This window comes from Poecilia formosa, unplaced genomic scaffold (assembly GCF_000485575.1).
Source record: "Poecilia formosa unplaced genomic scaffold, Poecilia_formosa-5.1.2 Scaffold157, whole genome shotgun sequence".
Classification (NCBI taxonomy): domain Eukaryota; kingdom Metazoa; phylum Chordata; class Actinopteri; order Cyprinodontiformes; family Poeciliidae; genus Poecilia; species Poecilia formosa.
This window is the reverse complement of record NW_006800096.1, coordinates 1,003,736-1,026,298: the sequence shown is the minus strand read 5'-3', so window position 1 is coordinate 1,026,298 and position 22,563 is coordinate 1,003,736. Positions and strand designations below refer to the sequence as shown.

At 38.6% G+C, this 22,563-nt stretch overlaps 1 protein-coding gene across 1 annotated transcript in view; it reads right to left on the bottom strand.

Annotated features, from left to right (window-relative positions):
* Positions 1-22,563, bottom strand: part of LOC103146371 (ATP-binding cassette sub-family A member 1) — a 209,605-nt gene that overhangs the window by 105,317 nt on the left and 81,725 nt on the right. The window contains exons 16-23 of the mRNA XM_016677511.1: positions 14,616-14,838; positions 13,319-13,540; positions 7,904-8,108; positions 6,988-7,104; positions 5,773-5,944; positions 4,570-4,701; positions 3,752-3,891; positions 1,242-1,379 (exon numbers count right to left, since the gene is read on the bottom strand). Coding sequence (XP_016532997.1) covers positions 1,242-1,379; positions 3,752-3,891; positions 4,570-4,701; positions 5,773-5,944; positions 6,988-7,104; positions 7,904-8,108; positions 13,319-13,540; positions 14,616-14,838 — 1,349 coding nt within the window. The remainder of the gene's footprint in view (positions 1-1,241; positions 1,380-3,751; positions 3,892-4,569; positions 4,702-5,772; positions 5,945-6,987; positions 7,105-7,903; positions 8,109-13,318; positions 13,541-14,615; positions 14,839-22,563) is intronic.

Sequence of the window (22,563 nt, the reverse complement as noted above, 5' to 3'; positions counted from 1 at the left end):
ATCTTTTTTAAACTGTGTTTTACCCTATTGAAAATCTTCATTGATTATATAATTTATTCTCAGGGCTTTATCTATTATGACTGGGCCAAATGAATAGTAGTCAACTTCCAGTGAAGGATAATGATCAAAAAGTCATAATTTTCTATTTCAATCACTTTCTAAAGTAATGTATTTTCTTCTTCTTTCTTTTTTTGTTTCCTCTTTTCTTTTTCTGTTTTTTTTTAATCCTCATGTGTACAAAACAAAGACAGAATATAAAGTTCGTGGAGACCTGTGAGTCAGGCACAGGAGTCAATAACTAAAGTTATAGGTTTCAGATGAATTAGTTTAGCTTACGCCGACATTTAAATTAAATATACAAAGGCTTACGAACATACAATCTATATTAAAAAAGTACTTTATTTCCGGTAATTTTAACATAAAGGGTAAAGTGCCACCAAAGAAATAAACCACCACTCAGTTTAATAAAAGCTACACCCACTCTGAGGCAAAGTGGTCAACCTGTCCATGCGGAAAAAACCTCCACATTTAATAAGCTGTGATGAACTGTAATACTAACTCTAAGCTCATCCTTCAGTTTTTCACACAAATAGACTCCCTGTAGCATTTTCCCCACATCCTTTGCCTAATGACAACCCTTCGTAAGACAGTGGCTCAAATAAAACTGGAGAGAAACAAAAAATGAGTCATTCCGAGCAGCCACAATGTGGGGGTTCTCATTAGAACCGAGTTATCTGCAAGCTAACGATTGGAGTAAAAAGGGTCTTGATTAGAGAGAGGCAGATGCTAATGACACAGTGAGGGCGGAATGTCACTCAGTGCACATTAAACATTTAGACATTTGGAGAGAAAATGTGCATGCTCTGCTTATAGTCTTCAGCAACCACAGTGTATATAAAGCCAGAGACTGACAGGCTGACTAATTCAGCAGACAATTAGGGAGTCCGTCAATAAAAGCTACTTGTCTTCTCTTCCGCTTCGACCTGTGTTTGTACAATTCAGTTTCTCTCCGTTTACAGTTGACTTTTTCCTGACAGCGGGGCTAAAAAGATACTTTTTAGGCCATTCTGAATGCCTGATTACTTTAATAGCCTACATCTTATATTGCTGTAGGTTGAAAGGTTCAGTACAGGGGGAGATTTTTTTTATTAGTCTAAAACGGTTCAAGCGAGCTTTGAGCAATACATCTTGTTCAGTAAAAACAAAAGACTTCAAAACTGTATTTATTCCTGAATCCACACCTTGTTTGTACTTCAGCAGTAGTTCCCAAATCCCCCGGCGAGCGTAAGGGTCTACTCCTGCTGTCGGTTCATCCAGGATGACAATCTTTGAACCGCCAACAAAGGCTATTGCCACAGAGAGTTTTCGCTGCATGCCACCTGAAAAGCAATAAAGACAAGACATAGTTCTTAAAACGTTTTGTAAAAATTATTTTTTTTTTTTTACAAATTTCCAGCTTCTAAATCTGCTAAGAAGGTCTTGATCGCTGTCTTGACAGTTGTCCTGTGATCGACTGCTAGCCCTGTCACGATAACATATTTTGCTGAGCGACTGTCTAAAAAATTATTGCGATAAACGATAATATTGTTTCAAGACCAGTTGACACTGATTCAATGGAAATGACTAATAATGCATGTGATTTCCTGCCATAGATAGATGCACTTTATTTTCAAAAGAACACATAACACTGGAGCTGATAAACTAAATAAACAAAACAACCAAAAACAAAAATAAAATGGATTCTCAGTCTCCATTAACAAAAAACGCACTTGAATAAAAAGTAAACAACATAAAGCCAAAGTGGAAATAAATACTGCATTCAACCAAAAGAGTGCAGATTATGAAGTATGTATACTCTATTGCCCTTCAGAAATCACTAGATTTAAATAGAGAAGATGGTCACATCCGACTACCTGACGCAGTAGTTCACACTACACGATTTTTTGCCCCTATTTTCCCCTTACGATAATCTTAGAACATTGGTCACTGGTGATTTCGTAACCGATCATCCTGCAGTGTGGTGTGTTACGGTAGATTGTCGGTTGTGGCCGCTCTGATCTAAATCAGGGGTTTTCCCTGACTGGGAGCTTAAGGCAGCCTGTTGAATGTGACAGGCAGCCAATCAGAAAGGCGGATTCTCCTCCGTGCTTTCTGAGGGGAAATTACAAGGGGAATCCCAAACAGCAGCAGACATTGGAGATGATATGTGGAAACAACATTAATATTTATTCAACATTTCGAGAAAGAATATAGAAATGACAAGGAGAGCAGTCGGAGCCAAAATGCTACTGCAGTCGATAAACCCGGTAAGTTTTCAGCTGTTCTTCGTTAACGTGACATAAATAGGTTATAATGATTTTCATTCAGTCAGGAGTTTACGCTGACTCTAGCCACATGCATCACAGGTAGATTGTAGTAAAGCATTGATTAATGCCTGATTTTAAAATTAGGTAACTGGACTTGTCGCCATTATTTTGTGCCCAGGTGGCTGGACACCACACGGCACTACGAACCCGATCGAACAGTTATACCAATATTTTCTGTAGGCTAATGTGTCTCTCAGGTTTTGAAAATGGGCCGACAACTCGTGTAGTGTGAGCTGGACATTACAATAAGGAAATAGGAAGGGAGCGTCAGTGGAGAGCACCGGAGTTGAGCCTTTATTCATTCAGTGTCATCAACAGAAAGAAAAAAAGACAGGAAGAGACGATAAAGCGGATAATTAAAATGAGGTCGATAGGTTTAATTTATTGTGCGATTAATTGATTTATCGTTTATCGCGACAGGCCTATCAACTGGCTTATCTCAGTACGGATGGTGGGGTTATAGTCACTGACATAATTTTTTAAAACACACTATTATTACAAAATATAAAGTGGCGCCATCCAGAATTAATGAATACATGATTTATTTATTAATTTACTCAATATTTATGTTGGTGTGTAGTCATTTATTGGGTTTTATGTGCATGTCTTCACTGAAGAAAATTACTATTATTTGTGTGAACTTCACAATAATTCTTCTTGTCAAGTTTAGGTGGACACTGAATGTTTTTGGTTGCAACACGACAACATGTGAAAAGGCTCTGGGATTACAAATACTTTTGAAAAAAAAAAGCACTGTTCTCACTTATTTAATCAAATGTAAATGAGGTTAAAAAGAATTAGGTAAAAGTCACATTTTTATTTAAATCAAGACATTTTCATCAAAAATAAAACACCACGTGGCTTTGTCAGCATTAAGTTTCAAATACAGACAATATTGGAAAGTGATTATAGAATAAATATGACGAGACGTTCGGCCATGTGCTTTATTGCCGTTTGTAAGCTGTGAAATGATTGATGGCCGGGACACAGATACACTTTCACAACAATAATTCTCCGCTCCTCTCTCTTAGCAGGCTCTTCAAAATGCATCCAGTGTGGCGCTAATGTAGTGGAAATGTCATCGTAGATCAACCTTGAAAGTCATATTTCAGTGATTTTGCTCACAAGCATTCCGTGACTTGGAACAATTTATCAAATAGGATCTGCTTGTCCCCCCCCAGACAATGAATTACAGGAGCACAGGTACAGTGGCTGTAGAGGAGGAGATGCATGCAGGTAGCAAGAAAGGAAAGACTGACTTATAATTGGCATGTTTTCTTTATAAAAAAGATCATTCATACACTTAATTACTACACATATCAAGACTAAATTTATAGGTCAGCATAATGCCAATCAGATCATAAGCGATGTACAGCGAGCCTCACCTGAGAGGTTCTTAGCAAGATCCTTACGCTTGTGAGGTAAACCAACATCTTTAATCATCTGGTCCATCTCAGAGTCGACCTCACTGCGACTGCGTCCCTTCAACCTGGCGTAGAAGTAAATGTGCTCCTCCACAGTGAGTCTAGGAAAGTTTTAAAACAGCATGAGAGACCAGTTCAGCTAATGTGAGAAGGGTGACAAACGGCCTAAAGTAAAACTATCGTATTTCTGTCCGTTTAAATTTCCCTCCAGACATCTTTAGACCTGAATGAACATTTGAACTATGTCAGGGTTCCAACTGAAACCATTTTTTTAATGCCAAAATTCAATACTATTTCAGACTTAGATATTTGGAGTTCCAGAAACTTTTTAGCAATAATACGAAAATAAAAAAAAAGCTTGCTAAATATGTATCATAGATAATTTGACAGAGGCATTTTACAGGAATCCTTTTCTAGTGATGGGAAGTTACCAAGGAAATTAATTGGGACCTGCTGTAATTGGGCTGTCACATTTGCATTAGGTACCAGAGTATCAGTTAGAGGCAAAGAACAAAGAAGTGAGACAAAGTAAAAATAAATAAATAAAAAAAGGTAACATATGGTGATCAGTAGAGGCAGTTTCAGGAGAGTCTTTTAGACGGTATTAATAAAGGTCAATGCATTTCAAAATAAATACTGAATAATTATGTGTTGCTGGGGAGCCTGAGTCATTACAAGGCCTAATTACATGGGAAAAATACATTGTCGCGCAAAGACCCACATACTTCCACTTTGTAATCCAAAGAGAGAGAATGACTAAGCCTCATTAATTCACTCACTCGTTAAATAGGACATTATGCTGCGGACACATTCCCAAATACTTCCTGATGCTGTCTATGTCGGTGCGGATGTCGTATCCGTGGATGAGGGCTGTGCCTGATGTCGGTGGGAACAGCCCAGTCAGAATTGACCTGTGAAAAGAAACAAAGGAAAAAGGCCAGAATTTATTTAAAAAAATAAATAAATAAATAAATAAATAATAATAATCAAGAAATAAATAAAAAAAATTACCCAAGCCATACAGTCAAGTTAATTTCAGAATGGCTTAACAACAAAAAATGATCGATATTTGGGAGAGATAAAAAACTGTTGACAAATGTGAAGAGGTGTGCGAGAGCGAGACAGACTACAAACCTGACTGAGTTACTTCACTTCAATAGGAATAGGCCAAAATTCTAGCAGGCTAGTGTGATCATCATGAAGGAAAATGGCCCAACACATTTTATGTCATGCAACTAACCACATCTGACATTAAATAAGTAAAAAAAAAAAAAAACTGTTTTCTTTCTTTAAAAGAATCATAACTCGTAAAATCAAGTTTTTTCCCCTATATCTAAAGATTTGTTTCTCAGTATAATATTTATCTTTGTCATAAGGTCCAGGCAAACTGTGTCTGTTTAAACTCACAGTTTAAACTAAAACTGAATAAAACTTAAATACAGTTTTAGGGAGAGTTTAGAATCTCTTCTCCTGACTCACAAAAAAAATAAATAAATAAAAAAAATAAAAACATCAGCTATGAGATCCCATCTCCCTGATGAGGAGATATTGCCCTTAATAAAATCCACCGACAGTGTTTTAGTATGTGACAGAGTCCTTACTCTGTCCTTCCTCTTATTGTTCCCTGTTAGGTTTCGTTCCAGTGGCTCAGAGCAGACGTCTTCCCTGCAGCCCTTAGTCCTGCACCGCTCGCTCTCTGTGTCACTCAGACTTTCTGGGCCACTGGATTTCATTTATTTTCTGTCATCCAAAACCCCAACCAACCTTTTTTCAGCCGTTTCCCAAGCAGCAATTAGATAACTCCCACTATCGCTTGTAATAGCTGACTCTTTCTGATGGATGTCTTCACAGTAAGATCTCCCTTTTTCAAAGCAGTAAACTCTGAATACATGCAGCTACAGTAAAGTCAGCAGTTTATGTTCAATTCGCACAAAGGTTGAGACAGGTCGGGAAATACAAGAGGATGGAATAATTTGCCTCACATTGTGGTTGTTTTTCCAGCTCCATTGTGGCCCAAAAACGATGTGATCTGATTCTCGTAGAAGTCCACGCTCAGCCCATCCACCGCCAGCTTCTTCCCGGTCTTGTAGATTTTGACGAGATTGCGAATCGACACCCCCGCTTTCACACTGGGAGGTGGTCTTTCAAAATATCCTTTATGAAAACACACATATGGCCCAACACAGGGAACCAAGGAAAATGCATTTAAAAAGAAAGGAAAAGAAAAAAAACTGGTTTTGAGCAAAACAAATTCTGAAAAGGCAAAAAAGGCAAAAAAAATAAAAAATAAATAAATTTACATATATAAGAAAAATATATTGAAATTAAAGAAAAATATGATTAAAATTTATCATGTTTGCAGATTAATTGTTTAAAGGTGTAACATCTGCATCGATATAAATGCTTTTGCGTATTAATGTTTTGTGGGTTTTTTTTTTCATTTAACTTCGGTTCAAAACAAATCAAACTAAAATACAATATCAAAAAATGAATAACTTAGAATAAACAAAGTGAAGTAAAAGTGCTAAAGTGTTTACCACACCTGCATCAAAATTTACACCAATGTCTTTTTGAATACTATTGAAAAGTAAGAAAAAAAAAAACATGAGATAAATGAATAAATAAAAAACTACATAAGCAAAAAATTGGATACGTTTTAAAAAACTGAAGAAGAAAAAACAGAAGAAAATATGCGTTTCAAAATATAAAGGTTTGCATCAATTGCTTACATTAGTTACATTTTTGTTCAGACCAACGTTTTAAGAATAATGAAAACCATCAAAAATGTTTCTAATTATGAACTCAGAATATGCTAAACTCATATTCTGAGTTTAGCAAATTTCTGAGAGCCCATTTTGATCCATGAAACATGCACACATATGCACACGCCTGGACACAGAAAAGCTAAACAGAAAGTAACAGAAACTTGTTACTAGGAACGTTAATTGGAGTTTTTGCTTGTTTTCAGCAGTTTCGTTCACTTGAAACTCCCGCTTCCCCCGACCCCCTCGAAGCACAAAGCACCATTATCACCAGATGTGACAAATAAGGTGCTAATGTTTGTTCGCAACCCTTCTCTTCTCACCTCCAGGCCTCATCAGAACCACGTTTCCCCACGCGACATAAACATGCTGATGAGAATATGATCAACAATTGCACACCAAGAAGTGAGAACTGAAAACGAAACGGGAGTTTACCGACGTGCGCCCCAGAGTCTGTCAGCAGATCGGGGCTGTTTTCAGCTACTGGTGTCATCCCACACCAGTAGGAGGAAGTGAACGGGAAGTACCACGGCTTAGGAATCCCATATTGACCTGCAATCAAACGAGAACAACGGTTGTCATATTTCCATACGCGTTGGCTTAAAAATACACAATGCAGTCCAGGATATGCAAGGCATAAAATAGAAGCGGAGGAAGAAGGAATGATTCATTCGGTTCAGAAAAACATTGTTGCATAGACATTAATAAAATACAGAATTCTGTTCAAGAACAATAGATTATCGTTTGGCGAAGTGATGTTGAAACGGTCAACAAATGCTATTTGGGAAAAACTATGAAGGAGAAAACAAATTTCTATATCGCAAACTTAATCTTTTAATAGTTCATTACAGCATAAGTTTCTCCTGCGGAGTTCACATTTCCACTCACAGGCCTGAATTTTAAATTTGAAGTGAGAAAAATCTACTCTAATGACCCATTGAATCCAGAGTTACAACTAAGAAAGATGGATTGCTCTCCCCAAAACCTCATTTGAAAATGATTCTCATTAAAATTCGGAGCGTTTATTATCCTGTCCAAACTCAAGACGGTGAAACTGTTGCCACAGTGCACAAAAGTGCTTCTGTTAGAATCTCGTTTTGCTAACACAGGTTACCGTGGTCACTGAGCATCTCAGCTAACAAACACAACAGCTTAAATGCTATGTTAGCCTGCTGCTGCTCTTGAAAAAGCATAAAATCTCCACTCCTTGCACATTAGAACGGCTTTCATCAGCTTTCGACGTAACATTTGTACTATTTGTCATTTCTTCTCAAAAACTATGACGTAAAAACATTTTTAAAAAAAGCAGACAATAATGGACATATTTTAATAATTTGCTTCAGATCATTACCTGGGAAGACATTTTCAATGTACCAGGTTAGCACCCAGTATAAGACGGCATCGGCGAGCATCATGGCGATGGAGATGATGAAGGTGTACGGATCCCCCTCCTGGGGACTCCTCATAATGTTGTGCCACTGTATACCGACGCCTTGCTCCTCATATTTGGAAAAGTTCTCGCACCCGTAACCAAAGGCAACACACGACAGTAAACTCTGAAGATGGAAAAAAGCAAATAAAAAAAAGCAAGAACAACCATTTTTAGTTAAGCAAAATTCTTAACTACTCAGAAAAATATGCAAATGTTGCACAAAGTTCGCCCTGCTCCTTTTCATCTGCGTGCTGAATATGTAATAGGGGCGAGCAGCTGGTTGTGTTAACATACTGTACTGTAAAGACGGAAACGGAGGAATCAGCTAAGCTTGGATCTGGAGTCTTGGGTGGATGCCTGGTGAGCGGTCCCAGCCAACAGAGCTTGGCTCACCAACCAACAAAAAAACAATAAATGTGTGCTTTTCCTTTTCATTTCTCAATGAAACTAGGAGATTACTAATAAGGGAGTGAGCTTTATGAGGAGACGTGCTGAGTTTTTTTTTTTTTTCTTCCCTTCTTAGAACAGCCAAATCCATTGCCTTTAAAGTATTCCCATCCATTGAAGTTTATCTCATTGTCTTTCACATAAAATCCTCATATAACGAAGTGACATTTCTGATTGGAAGGTGAGAAAAACACAAAGCTTTGCATAACTGAGAAATCGAAGGGTCGTGAGGCAGCTTCCATTTTTCTCGCAAAGTCTGACGTGCATTTTCTATTCAGCCTCTTGGTGGGTAGAAACCTTTTGCTGTGACTTCAGACTATGTCTTTACATGATTTTTAGGTTTTTGTCAGTTCTCTGGATCGAGGTAATGTGTGGACATTAATTTACAGCTCTTTCTACGGAGTCTTAATTGGTCTGTACTTTGAATAGGCCACTCTTTGTGGGTTGGTAACCATGCTATATTCTTAATTTTAAGACGGTAAACTGAACAGATGAGATGTTCAGAGGGATGTCGTTTCATAACCTAACCCTAATTTACACCTTTCCAAAACATTATCCCTGGTTCCTTGGTCTTCATGATACTGATGGTTCACTGAATAAATTTAAACCAAGGACCTTGCTGGACAGTTGCATTTAAAATTAAACTAAATTACTCACAGGTGACCTATATTTAACAGATATGTTGATTTTATTTGAGTAATCGGTGGCTGAATGACAAGTTTAACAACCTTGTATCATTTCCATTTTACTTCACAATCACACAATTAGTTTGGATCAAGCACATAAAATCCTAACAAGATCGATGGAGGGTTGTGGTTGTAACATGACAGAATGTGGAAAAAGGTCACTACATCTGTGTGTTTCCAACACAAATCGTTTCAGGTTAACGAACTAAACGATTGCGCCGTAAAACGTCGAGCTCATGAAAAGAAATGGTTGGAAAAAACCCATCTTTAATTACCGAATTTAGGCGACGCCAATGATACTGCTGCCACCCGACAAGACGGACAGCCAAATCCATCTGCTGCAAACAAAAATCTGTCGGATTTTTCATACAGCGGGAAATTGCAAATGATGCTTTGCCCGCATGAGACATCATCTGCCATGGCCCCTCGTTCCACATTGCCATGTTGCCCGCCAGCTGTTTCATCACACCTCATTTGCTCGCAGCATTTATACTCCTGCACAAGTGTTTGCTGAAGCTTGAGAGACGAATCATCACGGATAGCCGAGGTTACACAACTACACAGAGACGGAGAGGGAGGACGAGCGAGAGAGAAGCTCTGTGGCCGACGCCAAACCTCGGGCCTGCCTGGCTCCTAACCCTGCTGGCAGCATCTTGCGCTGCCCTCCGCTGCCCATCTGCCAATCAGTCAACAGATGAGGGCTGACAGCGGGGCGAGGGGCTACCCATCCTTGACCTCTGTATGAACGGCTGACAAAACAACAAGAGCCCAATCCTTTTGGCTGTTGAGAAAAGGGCACAAGTTGGGAGGCAGACAAAACAAGCCCTCTCTTATTGAACACATGTCAAACCGGAGATTTAGACATCGCTCAGCTGGCTTTGGACAAAATCCATTGTTAAGAGGTAGGGTAATCAAGGTGGCTACTGTTTTTGTTCGTTTTTGACATTTATGACCGGTATTCCTGGAATGACAGGCAAAGAACCCCACAGGGATAAATACGTTTCTGTCTGAAAAAGTCTCCTTTACAAAGTGTTGTACCCATTCTTACTCTTATATGTGATCATTATTCCATCTCCAAGACGTTTCTAAGGTTGAACATTTTTGAGGCCGGAGCAGCAAAAAGCTACACTTCTCTCCAATCTTTGACAAATAATTTATTTCTCCCACCCCCCAAGTGGAACCACCAAATATTCCATCCATCCATCCATTTTCTTTACACCCTTGTCCCTCAGTGGGGTCGGGAGGGTTGCTGGTGCCTATCTCCAGCTAACGTTCCGGGCAAGAGCCGGGGTACACCCTGGACAGGTCGCCAGTCTGTAGCAGGGCAACATAGAGACAAACAACCATGCATACACACACTCACACCTAGGGGCAATTTGGAGAGACCAATTAACCTGACATGTTTTTGGACTGTGGGAGGAAACCGGAGTACCCGGAGAAAACCCACGCATGCACAGGGAGAACATGCAAACTCCATGCAGAAAGACCGGGACTTTGAATCAAACACAGAACCTTCTTGCTGCAAGGCAACAGCTCTACCACCACCAAATATTACCTTTTTTTTTTTTTCTTTTGGAGATATGTTCCGCAGAAAAAACGGGTGAATAGGCGATTCCTTTAATAATGATCTGCAAATAAGCGGGGGGTCCACTGCACATGCTTTTACTAAAATCTTTATGGAAAAAATATAGTTCGGGCACATTAAGTCAATATTTTGCAGTATGCAGAACTACAATTCCAAATCTTTTGTTGTGTGTCTCAACGGACTTAGATTTTAATTTTTTTTTTTTTATTGTTTGAACAAAAAAGAGGGTCTAATAAAATTGATTTTGGCACAAATTCTTCATTCCTTTTAGGTCTGGACTTTGCCCCTGTTACATCTGGATTGTCTCGCTGTGAGACACGGCTCAAGGATGTTTATATTTTTTTTTTCTGTTCTATACATCCATGTTCCTGTTATCTCTGATTTCACTGCCTGGAATAATACATATCCACCATATGATGTTGCCACCGCCAGCGGTGTGTAGACATTTTTTACACAAACACCAATTATCTGAAGAATTATAGAAATGCTAAATTATAGTCCTACCCATGATGTTGTTTTGTTTTAATTTAATTTTTAACATTTGTTTTAGAGTTGTACTTATATGATGTGTGCAGCTACATGTGAATCCTAAACTGAACTCTCATTTCCTCTTTGACTTTGTACTGTGTTTCAGAACAAATGCTGAAATAGCCTCAGCTCTACGTAACAGATTGCGAAACTAACCTTCTCTTTAAGACGCTTCTTTCAACTGTAGATTCCAATGTGCCAGTGGAGTCGTGTAACTATTGCTTTCTGTCATAAAACCACAGATCAATTAATTGATTTCAAAGAAGAGCCTGAAAAGTTCCACTTTTTTTTTTTTGGGAAGCTTAGCAATTTTCAAGATTTTCCTGGACTTAATGGCTAATTGAAAATGTCTCTGGTTATCCAGCACACAAAGGAAGTTTAGCCCCTCTCCTATTTTCTATCTCATTAAAAAAGAAAGGAAATGGTCAAAGCACAGCAGAATTTTCCCTGTTTTACCTCTGTGCACTGCCTGAAGCTCTCCCTCCAGCACACAGGTGAATATTGTCTTTACAAAATGGAAAAAATTCATTCAGATTAAAAACCAAAGTATCAAGGCCGCTGTGTGTGTGAGTGAGTGTGTGTTAGGGGATGGGGTGTGTTGGCCTTGGAATGATGTGGTTTTATCTGAGCTGAATGAAAAAAATGGAAACTACACACACAGAGACCGGCACTCTGACAGAGAGAAAGTATAAATTGGATGGTGGTTTGTGTCATTACTGCAGTTCCAAACTTGGGGAGGAAATGGAAATGACCCTTTGGGGGTTTTTCCAAGACCTAATAAGGGTGTAAATCTAAACAGGAGTTAATTCTGTTTCCAACACTGAACAGCCAACTGTGGAGTTTAGAGACCGGTTCTAATGTGCCATTAAGTCTGTGCTGTAATAAAAGAAAACAGATGCTTTTGTTTGGAGCTGGGTATATTGAAATTCCTACATATTCCAGAACATTGACTGGGTAAGCCGAGGCCTTCAAAGGAAGCAGGCATGAATTTGGACACACCCAAGAAGACTGACAATCAGAGGAGCTACCAAGAGGCTCACGGTAACTCTGGAGGAAATGCAGGGAACTACAGCTCAGGTGTCAAAATCTGAGAACTGTTAGTTATGCCTATAACAGGTTTGTAATGAATGAGTGTCGAGAAAAGAAAGAATCGTTGAAACATACAGCCCTGTTTGCAGTTTTCCATGAGCCACAGGAGACACAGCAAAGTCAGAGACTTTGGATACTTTAAACCAAAGCAAATTCATGGTAGAGCAGTCTAGTCAAAGTTCAGACTTTAATGTTTGCATTTACAACATGGCAGAATGTTGTCCAGGGAAACATAAAAACAGTGCCCATAAAAACACCTGATGCAGCCTTTTTGAAGCAGGCAAAAAAATAAATAAAACTCGACTTGATGCACCTGTTTAAGGACGCGTCGGCACACCGCAATCAAGGATCAAGACTTCTCATGCTTCTGCAAGAAGCAGTGTCAAGACAAGTAATACCAGAAGTGTAATGAAGGTCACACAGAAAGGCTGAAAGCTGAGCAGCGGTATGCTGTTTGTCTTTTGTTACTCGGAAACAGGAGAAAATACAATAAAAATGTACAATGTCAGTATTTGTCTTTTCATTTATGCAAATCTTTTATGAGAGTCCTTATGTGAAAACGTGGCAGCGCAAACAAAACCGTAACAAAAATTTATGGAGACATCATGAATACAAAAAGCATTTCCTACAAGCAGCTCCATTGTCATTTAATGTCACTACCGTCCTCAATTCATTTGCAAGACTTCACAGATCCCATTTTACCATCTGTTGCAAAGGCGATGACAAATCTGAAATGGATATTACTGGTGCTAGAGGTGAACTCACTCCTTTCACTATAAAATACTCTGGGTCTTTTTTTTTTTGTTTTTTTTTTGAAGGATCAGTGAATAGATATAGGACGAACAACTGCGACTTTAAATTTCGATCTAAATAGTTCAAATGTAACCTTGGAATAACACTCAGGATAAAAATCCACCCTTACTTATAATAACAGCAGGGGAAGATATAATTAAAAAAAAAAAAAAAAAAAAGAAATGTTAGAGCTAAAGATGGACTTACCACAGCCACCTTGGCCCCGAAACCCATGACGTCCCTCCAGGCGTAGCAGAGGCTGTGTGGCAGGTAGAGGAGAAAGAAGATGAGGCCGCCACACGCCGCCGCTAAATTGGCCTTGGAGAAGAAGACGCTAATGAGGAAGCACTGGGAGATGGTGGCCAAACAGAAGATCAGCAAGAAGACAAAGATCACTGAGGGGTCGCTGTACTGCAGGACTTTGCCGTACTGTGTGTGAGAAGTTTGGTGAAAAAGACGGAGAGAAAAGTTAGTCTCAAAAACACTGCAAAGTTCCTGCAGGTAATCACGGAGGCAGGTTGGGAAGAGAATGATCATCGCAGCAGATTTATTGCAGAAGCAGACCACACAGAGTTATTTCAGAACGTTGACTAAAACCTCTCTTGTTCAAAACAGATTTCCATCCATCTGTTGCAGCAGGTTTCATTAGCCACAACGCAGATACATCATGCATGTCGTTTCTCTTTTTTTTTTTTTTTTTGGTTGTACTCTTTCCAGTTTACCTCTTGGGGAGTTTTCAACAATTTGAGGAAATCAAAAATGATCAGAGAGGTTTCAGCCTGTATTACAATTTCTGAATTTGTATGGCTTCGCTAGTTCAGGCAGAGTAAAAGATGATTTTGGTTCACGCCTATTCGCGGTGTTGCATGCGAGTTTCTATTAATGAACTTGGCCCACGGTATTTAAATTTTGTGAAACACTGAATGTTGGGTTTTCATTATCTGTAACCCATAATCGAGAAAATTACAATAAACAAAGGCTTGGAATATGTAAATCTATGTTATTATTCTGAAAAAATCATCTTTCTGAGATGATTGACAAGAAATATTGCACTTTTACACCATATTCCAATTTTTTTATTATATATATATATATATATATATATATATATATGCCCTTTAAATGTGTAACGCTTTTACTCTACCTGTTTGATAAAGGACCATTCTCTAATTTTCGAGAGCTGCTTGCAATCTATTCACTTTAAACAAAATCAGCAATGCAGTTGTAATTTCCGTAACTAACTAAAATAAATCACTGCACTACTGAGGAAATATGGTTCTTCTGAGAAAGATTAATTCTCATTAAAGAGAAGTTCCATGATGTAAAAGCCTGTTAAAATCAAAGAGAACATTTAAGGTCAATTGAGGTAAATTAATTATCTTTCAAGGTCAAAGTGCTGCTTAGGATAAAGCCATTGTTATTACTAAGATTAATGAATGACCAAATCTCTCCAAAACTAGAGTCAGGTCCTTTCTGAGCCAATTTTAAATTATCCTTAAATCACCTTGAGTGTCAGAGTTAGAAGGAAAGCACTGATGGCTAGCGGCAACACGCTGGAAACCGCCCAGGTCAGCCAATAGATGCCGTTTCTCAGGCCCATGATTCTCACGGTCTCCTTCAGTCGCGCCTCTTTCTCAGAAACAATGCCTTTAACGATCATGGCCACCGAATAAACCCACGCTAAGGTCATGTACAAGGGAAGGGAACTCGCCAGCGACCGCAGGAATCTGAAAGGTGAAGGAGCATTACCAGAAAAGTTTACATCTGGGTACAAATGTAATGTATCCTCCTACGTTACATTTTGGACCACTGATCCAAAATCAGAAACTAGCAGCATGAAGAACAACAGAGCTTTGAATAAATGCGTGCAGTAATAAACTTATGCATTCTGTTTAAACTCAGAAGTGAATTTGCTCCAATAGATAAAAGTGTTGTTAGTTGAATTCTGAATAAAAGAAACATAAATACAAGATAGTTTTTTGTTTTTTTTTCTTTCAGTCTTTAGCAGACAGCCATCACTACACAACAAGAACACACAAAAAAGTAAACCAACTGGACTTTGGATGGTCTCTCTAAGGTTTTGAAAAGATAACATTTCGTTGCCTTTTCCATGTAATAGAGCACTACAGATGCCCAACTGCTTAGAATGTATAGAAAACATCTGTGATGAATTCATTATGGTGAAAGAATTGTTGCTCAGTCCTGAAGGCAGAGATGAACCTGGCAGAAAGAATACGTCGTATTGAACATGTGGCTCAAATTTACTTGATTAGGTCGGTTATTAGAGAACATAAAATGGACAACGTCGACCTGGTGCCGATACTAGAACCTCACCAAACTGTTATGCTATTCACAGTGAAGCAGAAGGATGTCAACAAATACACTAAAATATTGTAATAAACAGAAAACACCAACAAGGTTCCCAGCTTGCCAAGAGTGACATCATTCCAAAATCTTAATATGACAACCAAGGTAAATGGGACCCGGCGCATGTGTCACCCACATCAGGAGCCCCATTGAAACAAGGGATTGATCTAATAATTAGCTTCATGTTCAACCTCCTGTGCGGCGGCTGACAGAAAGGTGAAGTGAAAAATGGCATTTCTTCGAAGGTGCACTGCATCTGACCAAGTTGGGACTCTCATCCTGAGAAGTGTCTGGTTTAGAAAGGTCAGTGGCGGAGACTGATGACTTGTTAGACCTGTGCCGGTGGTGTTGTGAGGAGGGGGGAGTCACACAACAGTCGATCACACAAATGTCACACAAAGTTCCTTCTTTCTTTGAACATGGCATCAAGCGTGCTGCTTTCACGCGCAGCGTGTAATTGTGGTGTCTTGGGAGTTTTCCATTAAAGGCTTTTCATTTCGGCTTGTGGCAGGAGCGAGTGAAGAGGAAAGACCTCTTCAGTTCTTCAGCTGGTCGGCTCAGATATTAAATGCTTCAGTGATGATGCTGTGGACGTGGAATGCAGTTTTTGGAGTAAAATATTTACCACCAAGCAGAAATGTGGGAACAGCAAAAGACGCATTTGGAAAGTTAATCACACAACTCCTTCACTGAACTGATCTGATGTGGGAGCCACGTGTGGGAACGCCGCAAATAAATCCAACCTGTGTGCCAGACAGTAAAAGCATTATCTCTGCGATAATGGAAGAGGAAACAAGCGCGCAGTGACGGAGGACCCAGGTGCATGTGACTAAACTGCTTGTTGGTAGACCTTACCCAGATACAGCGTCTGATAATTACCATTTGATTCACAATTATTATTAATGCGCTGAAAATGGCTGTGAAATTATCATTTAGAAGGAGCCTGTGATCTGAATGCACAGACACTGCTCTGGCTCCTACGCAGCAGGCGACTAACTCAATTTATTGTTATTAATGTTTACAAACTGTTGAGAGCTCGCAAACGCATTAGGCTGATGGGAAATTACATTTAACCCAGCTGCTCGAGTATCGGTTTCTTATTTATCAGCCGCATTTTCCAATTAAGCTGCTCAAATTGATTACACTCATCCCCGATAACCATCATTTTTACTTCATTAAACGTGCCTTCAAAAACGAGAAGTTTTTTTTTTTTAAGGATGCGCGACATCTAAAGGGGGTCGGGTTTGAATCCCGCTTCGCCGTGCAAACGCTAGAGGCGTGGTTTCTTTTAACACGACAGCTTGTGTTTATTTCCTAAAAAGATCTCAAGCGAATGTTATTCGAGCAGATGAATAACACCGACATGTGAACCACAAGCAAAATGAGCAGATAAACAATAAAACCATTTATTTTATCAAGCCGGCTTGCAGGTGAAAAAATAAAAAATAAAATACCTAAACAGCTGTTCATTTTAATTACCAGAAAAAATATCAACCTGTGTAACAGTGATGGTGTCCTTGAATATTATATTGTATTAACAGATTCTCAGCAAAACGCAAATGTGTTTAATATAAATCCAGACCAATTGTCGTTAAATCATTTGATACTACATGTTCAAAAATAAATAAATAAAGACTGAAAAAAATGATCACTTTTTTTTATATATATATTTGCAAGTTATTGTAAATAATGTTTGGTCAATAATGTGCATCAATAAGATAAAATCTGAACCTAGAGATTGCACATAAACTTGTCTTTTTCTCTTTTGTTTGTCAGATAACAAGTACAGAAAACAACATGTGACAGATTTGTCCCGTCTCAACCTCCAAAGGGATTTTTTTTCAGCCCATCCACCGCTCGTCACTGAACAAGAGCCCCACCTTTACCTCCCACTTTACGACTCTCACCAAGCAAATTACCTTCAACACCATATAGTGTCAAACTTATTCGGCAGTGAAATATAATTAATTTCCTCTGCAATCACAAAAACACGTAGCAGCAAACAGTCGCTTCCCAAATTAGAAAAGAGGAGCAATTACAACTGTATCCTATGATTACAGGAACAGAAGAAAACACAAGTGCAGTTTTGGTTGCATGCTTAATTAATTAGACGGATATGGCTGATTAGAAGATTTGCAGATAATGATCTGATTCTACGCTCATCAATTAGTTATGATTAACAAAGAGAGAGAGAGAGAAAGAACCAAAACACAAAGCATAAACAGTTTTTGTCCAGACTGACCTATGAGATTTATTCGTAAGTATGTTTTCCTAACTTTGTGGATTTTGAAAAGCTCTTAAAACGGCTTGGATGACCTTCACATTTTATGCTTTGAGTTTTGATACTTTCAACTGAGCAAACCCTGTCCTACTGACCTTGAGCATGATACTTATGAGCACACATGGAACTGTGAGCAGAACAATGTTCTCTGTGAACCTGGCGGACCAGAGGGCGCCGTTTTGAACGCCGACGGCGCGCAGCACCTCCTTAAGCCGCAGCTCCTTCTCCAGCACCAGGCTTTTGATGGTCATGCACACAGAGTACATGAAGGCCAGCACCAGGAACATGGGTAGAATTGCTCCAATACTCTGGATAAAGCTGGGCATTGAGGAAAGCAACCAAATGATGTCAGAAGTCCGTCGTCACAAAGAGCACTCACCGTGGTTCTAAACATGGAAACTTGTACCTGCCAAACAGATTGTCAGAAAGTGGATTTATAAAGTTTCTGGGTGCTTCTTTTTTTTTTTTGGTGACATTTGCTGAAACGTTCAAACTAGCCTACTAAATAAAACTGAACAACAAATAACATTTTGCTTTAATTTTTCTGGACAAAAAAAAAAGTAAAAAAGAAAAGAAACAGTAAGAAGTTTGAGATGTGTTCAACAGGGAAAGCTCAGGCTGTTTCTACGCTGGGTTTTCTGTTAAGATGCACAATACCTTTACTTTTAGTAACTTTCTTGAATTTGAAGAAACAAACACAAAACCTGCTATTTAGCAAATTGAAACAACTTTGCTTGATTAAAACTAAAAGAGGGACAAATCAGTTTGAACTAATTTCAGACAACACGAGGCTGTGCCTGCGATTTAAAGTCAGAAATGTGGAGTTACAACTTTTTCTAAGTCCTAGATACTTCGCTCTGAAAGACTTTGTTAGCTTTAGGTGTGCAGAGCCGATGTAAAGCAAATGTTAAATCCACAAAGGCAGCCTTCCACAATGTTTGTCTTCATTTATTGAGTCAAAAAGGACACGAAATGTCCTTCGGTGATAATAAAAGTTTTAAATTCCCAAAGAACAAACAAGACGATCCGAGCAGCATTCACGGACTCGATGCCTTCGAGGCGTTTTTATTTTTACGCTGAGCTAACCTTTATAAAGTTGGTGCATCAGCTCAATCGAGCATTTAGTGCTTCGGCTCATGCCTCAGATGATGTACGATTTGATGCCGTTACAACACAATAAGGCGATATTAAACTGGCTTCATAATGCCACCAAAATGCCATGTCAATATCTCTTACACTGCCAATATAATAAAGTGCTTCCTTTGATTTATGAGACAGTGAAGGAGAGATATCAAATATGCTTTGACAAAGTGTTCAACGTTACTGCTTGCATATCTATAAACACCGGCGACGCGGTGCAAGCGAAGCTCTGTTCAGCACAAATACGAGGATGAATGAACCACGGAGAATCTGCTGTCGCTGGAGGAACGGGGCCTTTCTGTCGAGAAAATGCCGATAAACACCTGATGAAAGCTGCGTCTCCAGAGCGCGTGCAGAACTTAGGTTCTATTATAACTCTGGACAAATCTTTTTGAATTCCTGACATTAAGGATCAGTTCGCTCATGCATCAATCTTCCTTTTCGGAAGGATGCTTTTGCATCTTTAATCCGTTTTTTTTCCCCCCACAAACTGCCATGAATTATCCCCTTTGTCAACAATTAAAGTGGTTACTCTGAAATTTCCCGTGTCAATCACGGCGCCATCCACGTAAATTGGCATTCCTTGTACGGATTAGTCGAAAGTGTTAAAGCACAAGTGACAATGTGATTTTGTTTTATATTTATTCACAGAAAAAAACAAAAACAAAAACAAAAAAAATCATCTGTTTTTTTGTCAAGTTCTTTCTAAAGATTCTGATTGATTTAAAAAACAAAAACAAATGGTGATTGGGTTATTTTAACATATTTGTTGGCGTTAAAGAGCATTGTATTAACCATATTGCAGATAAATATCAAAATTATATTAAGTTGGCTGCCTGGGTGCCAAATAATAAACTTTAAAACCTTCATCTTGGCCTTAAATGTCTTAATGGTGTTGCTCCTCTGTAATTAAGCCTTTATGGTATGTTCTGCTTTTATTGTTCGTCATTGTATGATTTATTTTTAATTTAATGGAGTTAAGCAAATTATTTTTTTATGCTTTATTGCTCTGTAAATTTTGGTTTGCATAAGAAGGAGCAACTATTTATAACTAATAGTGTAGGAAAAGTTCACATGTTCGACGTTGTGTGGTTTTATTCTAAAAGTCCAGTTCTAGACATCTGCATTCAAACATGAATAAGAAATGTTAAAAAAAAAAAATTAAGTCAGGGGTCTCAATAAACAGTAGAATTTTTGCAAAATAACATCGAAACAAAAAGTGCTTATGGTGAGCTGCAAGAAATAAAAGTCCTGCTGCATTAAAAGTATAACAGGAGAAAGTATGGTATTTTTGAGGAGACTTACACAACCCTAAAGGAATCGATCATCGACATCCCAGAAGCTTAGGGAAAGGATCGTTTGACATTGTGTCCTAAACGTTCACACCCATATCAACCGAATCCGAAACCCCGCACTAGCTTATGCACATAAAATCGTCTCTTTGAAGAGATAATTAAATCGATACACAGTCACAAATAGCTAACTGATACGTATGAAAGCCTCCAGTAAGATGCACATAAAGTCAGAATACTAATTTCTGGCATTATCTACTCCAAACAGGCTGTAGCGACTGACATCCTGTGTGAGTTAACTCCTTCTGTGGCTGTTTTCTCCCTGAGGAGGAGGAGGGCGAGAAGGAGGAGATCAGTCATGCACACTGTGTCTGACACTGACAACCTTGCCACCAAGACTCTCGTGAATTATACATCTGCTGATCGATCAAAGGTGCTTAAGTAATAGAACCTGAGGCGGCCCGTGGGTTGTGGGGCTCCCGGAACATTGGCAGGCTGGCCTAAATTTGGGGAAGCTGGTAGACGGATAAATCGAGAAAGAGACGACTCGCCTCCCTCACAGGTTTACATCCGGTCTCATTTCTGACAAATATGCCATTCAGGTCCTGTGCTCGGAAAAAGTGAAGGACTCACTCTCACTGAGAGGAGTAGGCTGTATTTTCTTTTTTGGGTTCTTTTTATAGCTTATAAGAATCATATATTAAGAATTATTTCTGTTTATTTTCCAAACAGACGAATTGCATTTGCATTTATAGGAGAATTTACACAAGATATGGTTTTTTAGAAATGTGGTTTCACAGTCTAGTTAAATATTAACATAAAGAAACTAGTTTTTTTAATAAATATTGTTTAGATTACTTTTAGCAAATGAAAATGCTTCAACTTTAGAATGTGAGAAAATATAAAATAGAATTTTTCAACTGGAAAAAAAAAATCCAAATCCAAAATAGGAAAATAGGGCAGTAAATGAAATAGGTTAATTAATATATTAATATTGCCAATAAAACATCAAAATTATGTGATTATCAGACAGCACAGGAAGCATCAGCGTCAGTTACTCAATTGCTAAACACCATGATTAATTTTAATATAAAATGGCAACCAAATTCAGAGACTGACGAAGTAAGAAGCCATAAGGTGTTCACATGAACTCTCTCAAACACAGCAGCAAATCAACAACAGATGTCGGAGCAAAAAAACAAATAATGTCCAGACCTCAGTCTAATTGAAAGTCTTTAAAAAACCTCAAGTGACTTCTGCCCACAGGCCTAAGTGAACCAAATCAATGTTGTAAAAGAAGTTTTGCCAAATTCTTCTCACCGAATTAAGAGATTAACAAAGTCATTGCTGCTAAAGTCAACCCTGTGATTCTTAGTTCTTTCATACACCTTTTAATTTTGGCCTAATTTCTGTGTATGAAATAATGACAGCATGGATTCCATGTTTTTGTACACTGCAGATTAAATTAGTGTGACCTTTGAACATGGCAAAAGAATAGATAATTTTTATTATGGCCCGAGTCTTAAAACCTTAGAACTGAAAGAGGATGACATTTCTCTTTACTATGTCTGCATGCCAATTTCTGATGAAAGCTTGATACATACTTTGCTTTTGTTTGTGTACATTGAGTAGATCTGCGTTTGATGCAGGGCCGGCTTCTTGTGAAAGTGTCTTTCTTCATAGAATATGAATCTCAGCTAATAACCCTCCTGACTTCAAACACGAGGAAATGTACCTAATGTTTTGAGTTTTTTTAGACTTCCCTGCTCTGAAGGCTTTTTGCTTCAGCGCTTTCAAACTTGAAATAAAATGCTTCATACTCCAAATGTAAAAAAAAAAAAAATCTACAATGGTCTTCAGCTTACATGCTGCTTTGACTTAATAAAATATCTGTTTTGGACCAAAAAAAAGATCTTTCCTGAACTTCTGAGCAGTCCAGCTATCTCACCAGAGACTCTTAATGGAGGACGCTGCCGCTATTGGCATTAGGTATGCAACGAACAGTCTATGGGTTTGTCAAAGTACTTCTCCAACACTTTAACTTTTCTCCCACCAGACCAGGTGCTCCAAAAGTCTTTTAAAATGTTCTCAAACTCAATGGGAGCTGTCATACTTCCTAAACTTAAGAGTTGTATTCAGCCACTCTGCCATAAAAGGCTGATTGATGGAGGACGCTGTGCAGGCTGCAACTTTGGCTAGTTTTGAAGCCCAGAGAAAGACATCAAAACCTCTATCAGAGTGACCTCTGAGCACTTGACTCACAAGTCACTCAGTCTGACCAAACAGCAGAGCTACGTCTGCTTGGGCGAGCTGATGGAACTGAAATAGAACATGTTAAAGTATAACCTAAATCAGTATTAATATGATCATCC